Below are 4907 nucleotides of genomic sequence, written 5' to 3' on the forward strand. Positions count from 1 at the left end.
CCCCTGCAAGTGCTCTTTAAGCATGCACCCACAGCAACCAGGGACCCTCGCATCCATGCTGACCCTTGCCCACCGGGGCGCTCACTGCTCATGTGACGTCCACACCCAGAGGGTCCCGGAGTGGAGAACACAAGAGGGGCCGGATCAGGCATTGCCCAGCGGGGCGGCGGCCCACGGGCCCAGCACCCAAGGGCGGCCAACGCCAAAACTCTCTCCCTCCTCCTCTTCCTCAATCTCGCTCTCGCTCTCTCCCAGCCCGGCTCGTTCTCTCTCTCTCTCTCTTTTTTTTTTTTTTTGCAAAAGGAGGGGAGAGGGGGTAAAAAAATGCTGCACTGTGCTGCGAGGCCGGTGAGTGAGCGGCGCGGGGCCAATCAGCGCGCGCCGTTCCGAAAGTTGCCTTTTATGGCTCGAGCGGCCGCGGCGGCGCCCTATAAAACCCGGCGGCGCGACGCGCAGCCACCGCCGAGACCGCGTCCACCCCGCGAGCACAGTCCTCTCGCCCTCGCCGCTCCGCCGCTGCCGCCGCCGGTTTACACCACCCCCAGGTAGGTTCCCGGGCCGGCCGGGGCGAGCTGCGGCCCCCCGCCTTCTAGTCCTCCGGGCGACTGCCCCCTCAGCCTCCGGCCTCGCGCCGGGACAGAGCCGCGGGGTACCGGCACGGGGGCTCGCGCTCCCCTCGCTCGGGCCGGTACTGCGCTCACACCGCGCGCCCCCGGCGTACTGATTTAGGGCCGAGGCGGCAGCGGGTCTTTGTCCGAGCGTGCGGCTGGCTCGCTCGCTCGGGCGGCTGGGTGGAAAGGTGGGTGGGCGCGGCGGCGGGTCCGCCGGCCGAGTGGGGGCTGGGGACACGGCTGCGCGTGCGCGCTCGGGCCGGCAGCCGCGGCCGGGTTGAGGGCGGTGCGGCCGGCCGGAAGGGGTGGGGTCGCCGCGGCGCAAGGGCGCCTGCGCGCACTTCCCGTGCCGCCGGCTCCCGCGGGCGTGGCCGCCGCGCGCCTGCCCGGCCGGGGCTTTTTTGAACGGGGCGGGGGCGGAGCCAGGCTCGGGTGGGGAGGGGGCGGGGGCCTGGCTTCCTGCCGCGCGCTGCGGGGCCGCCTCCAACCAGCGTTTGCCTTTTATGGTAATAACGCTGCCGGCCCGGCCGCCTTTGTCCCCAATGTGGGCGCGCGCCGGCGCCCCCTGGCGGCTCGAGGCCGCGGCGCGCCGGAAGTGGGTTGGGCGGGGGCGGCCCCACCCGACCCCCGGCTCAAGGCCCGGCTCCCTCCGCAGTTCGCCATGGATGACGATATCGCTGCGCTCGTGGTCGACAACGGCTCCGGCATGTGCAAAGCCGGCTTCGCAGGCGACGACGCCCCCCGGGCTGTCTTCCCCTCCATCGTGGGGCGCCCCCGGCACCAGGTAGGGCGCCGGTCTTGGCTCTGACATGGGGTGGGCGTAGATGGGGCCTTCCCTCCCGGGAGCAGGTTCCCTCTCGGGGGCAGGGCCTGGCCTTTGGCTTTCGGGGTGGCGGTCGGTGTCCCCGGGTCCGTGCTCAGTGCTCCTCGCCCCTCCCTCCGCAGGGCGTGATGGTGGGTATGGGCCAGAAGGACTCCTATGTGGGCGACGAGGCCCAGAGCAAGAGAGGCATCCTGACTCTCAAGTACCCCATCGAGCACGGTATCGTCACCAACTGGGACGACATGGAGAAGATCTGGCACCACACTTTCTACAATGAGCTGCGTGTGGCCCCCGAGGAGCACCCCGTGCTGCTGACCGAGGCCCCCCTGAACCCCAAGGCCAACCGTGAGAAGATGACCCAGGTCAGTGGCCCGCTGGCCTTCCGTGGGTGGCCACCCCATCCTCCCTTGCTCTTCTGTGCCACGCCCTGTCTCACGTGTTCTTTCTTCTGCCATTCTCCAGGACTTCCTTCTCTGACCTGAGTCTCCTTTGGAACTTTGCAGGTTCTATTTGCTTTTACCCAGATGGCATTTTTCTCGTGTTTGCCTTTCTGATTAGGTGTTGAGGTTATAAAATGCTGTGGGTTGTAGGTACTAACACTGGCTCGTGTGACCAAGCCGACGAGGCTGGTGTCGAGTGGCCTTGGAGTGTATTCAGTAGGTGCACAATAGGTCTGATGTGAATCCCCATCCCGGGATCCCCAGCACATTTAGCTGTGTTCCTTGCACTTTTCTGCATGTCCCCAGTCTGGCCTGACCCCCCACCCCCTCTTGGTTTCCTGCGCGTGACCTGGCTCCTCTCCCTACAGATCATGTTCGAGACCTTCAACACCCCAGCCATGTACGTGGCCATCCAGGCTGTGCTGTCCCTGTACGCCTCTGGCCGTACCACTGGCATCGTGATGGACTCCGGGGATGGGGTCACCCACACTGTGCCCATCTACGAGGGGTACGCCCTCCCCCACGCCATCCTGCGTCTGGACCTGGCTGGCCGGGACCTGACGGACTACCTCATGAAGATCCTTACGGAGCGCGGCTACAGCTTCACCACCACGGCCGAGCGGGAAATCGTGCGTGACATCAAGGAGAAGCTGTGTTATGTGGCCCTGGACTTCGAGCAGGAGATGGCCACCGCGGCCTCCAGCTCCTCCCTGGAGAAGAGCTACGAGCTGCCTGATGGGCAGGTCATCACCATCGGCAACGAGCGGTTCCGCTGCCCGGAGGCGCTCTTCCAGCCTTCCTTCCTGGGTAAGTGAGCCCCCCTGCCTTCCCCCTGCCTCAGAGGGTCGCCCTCCTGGCTGCTCCCGGAAGCCAAGTCTGGCTTGTTTCCTCTCAGGCATGGAATCCTGTGGCATCCACGAAACTACCTTCAACTCCATCATGAAGTGTGACGTCGACATCCGCAAGGACCTCTACGCCAACACGGTGCTGTCCGGTGGGACCACCATGTACCCCGGCATCGCCGACAGGATGCAGAAGGAGATCACCGCTCTGGCACCCAGCACGATGAAGATCAAGGTGGGTGCTTGGCTGGCCTGAGCTGGCGGGGGCGTGTGGGGTGGCTCTTGGGGGCGTGGCCCCTCCCCCGGGGCTGTGGTTTCCAGAATCCTCACACTCACTGTCTGCTTCCCCTCCCAGATCATCGCCCCCCCTGAGCGCAAGTACTCTGTGTGGATCGGGGGCTCCATCCTGGCCTCGCTGTCCACCTTCCAGCAGATGTGGATCAGCAAGCAGGAGTACGATGAGTCCGGCCCCTCCATCGTCCACCGCAAATGCTTCTAGGCGGACTGTTACTTCAGTTGCGTTACACCCTTTCTTGACAAAACCTAACTTGCGCGCAGAAAACGAGATGAGATTGGCATGGCTTTATTTTTTTTTTAATTGTTTTTTTGGATTTTTTCAGTTTTTTTTTTTTTGTTTTGTTTTATTTTTTTTTTTTGGCGCTTGACTCAGGATTTAAAAACTGGAACGGTGAAGGTGACAGCAGTTGGTTGGAGCGAGCATCCCCAAAGTTCTACAATGTGGCCGAGGACTTTGATTGTACATTGTTTTTTTGTTGTTTTTTTTTTTAATAGTCATTCCAAATACCGTGAGATACGTTGTTACAGGAAGTCCCTTGCCTTCCCAAAAGCCACTCCATTTCTGAGGAGAAGGGCCAGTCCTCGCCCGAGTCCACACACGGGAGGGTGATAGAATTGCTTTTGTGTAAATTATGTAGTCCAAATTTTTTTTAATCTTCGCCTTAATACTTGTTCTTTTTGTTTTATTTTGAATGGTCTGCCATCATGGCCCCCTTTTTTTGTCCCCTCCAATTTACGATTTATGAAGGCTTTTGGTCTCCCTGGTAGTGGGGTGGAGGCGCGGAGGCAGCCAGGGCTTACCTGTACACTGACTTGAGACCAGTTCAATAAAGTGCACACCTTAAAAGAAAAATGTGGCTTCTTGGGTGTCTTGGAGATGGGTGGGGCGGCGGGGAACCTAGCCATCCCTACCTCGAAGGGGGCCCGGGGTGTGTTGAACCCTGACATTGAATAGTTCTAGGGTGGGAGATGGGTAGAAGGAATCAAGGGGCCTGGCCCTTTGCCTGTCCACTGTGTACCTCTGTTTCTAAGTTCTGAGTTCCAGATGCTTCAGAAAAGTGGGGGGCTTGGGCTATGCAGAAGGGGAATCAGGTGGTCCAGGTGCCATGACCTGGCACTGGGCACCTGAGCTTGGTGTCCTCTTGGAGTGGGGCCTCTTAGGCCACATAGACCTTGGTCTTTGCTGTCGTCATCCTTCCTGATGGGCCTGGGACACAGACTCTGAGGCTGAGGGTGTGGTCCCACCTCGGTGAGGCTGAGGGTGTGGTCCCACCTCGGCCGCTGGCTCACTGGAGGAGTCAGTCACCACGCAGCCGAAGAAGGCCCTGGGCTGGGACTCCAGCCCAGCTCTGCTGGTGTCCAGGGCCTGGGGTTGGTGGGGGCATGTTGGTTTGGCAGAGAATGCTGCGGTTAGCTCGGGGAGGCTTACCGGGGTCTGGATTGTGCCTTGTGATGGGTCCCTTACTGTGCACTCTGTCCTGGGTTAAGTGCAGGGTTGGCCTCCCAAGGACCTGCAGGGTCTGGGCCTCTGGGGGGCATGGTCTGACTATCTAATGCTGTGTTTCTAGGCTGGCCTGACTGCTGTCAGCTAGAAGCCATGACTGGGAGGTTAAGTGGGGGGAGGACCCCCCCACCCAGGGTGCCCACTGCCCTCGTGTCTCCAGAGGGAGGAAGAGGCCCAGAATCCAATTCCAACCTAGATAGGAGGCCTTGAGGGGGAAACGGGGACCCATGGACACAGGACTCCCTCCAGCACTCGGTGGTCCCCCCAGAATGTGGCCCACTGCCTCCCATCTTACAGAAGACAGCAGAGACCCTCACGTGGGCAGAAGTCTCATGGAATTGTGGCAGGTTGGGAGGGACGCAAGTAATTTTACTCAGTGGGAGGTGACTG

At 61.3% G+C, this 4907-nt stretch overlaps 1 protein-coding gene across 1 annotated transcript; it reads left to right on the top strand.

Moving 5' to 3' along the window:
• Positions 1-438: 438 nt before the first annotated feature.
• Positions 439-3866, top strand: ACTB (actin beta). Its single transcript, XM_026516332.4, is given in 8 exon segments — positions 439-545; positions 1267-1395; positions 1557-1796; positions 2243-2516; positions 2519-2565; positions 2567-2681; positions 2770-2951; positions 3072-3866. Coding segments are annotated over 7 exon segments (1125 nt in total). The 5' UTR covers positions 439-545; positions 1267-1272; the 3' UTR covers positions 3216-3866.
• Positions 3867-4907: the final 1041 nt, after the last annotated feature.

The sequence above is a fragment of the Ursus arctos genome, unplaced genomic scaffold (assembly GCF_023065955.2).
Source record: "Ursus arctos isolate Adak ecotype North America unplaced genomic scaffold, UrsArc2.0 scaffold_2, whole genome shotgun sequence".
NCBI classification, from domain to species: domain Eukaryota; kingdom Metazoa; phylum Chordata; class Mammalia; order Carnivora; family Ursidae; genus Ursus; species Ursus arctos.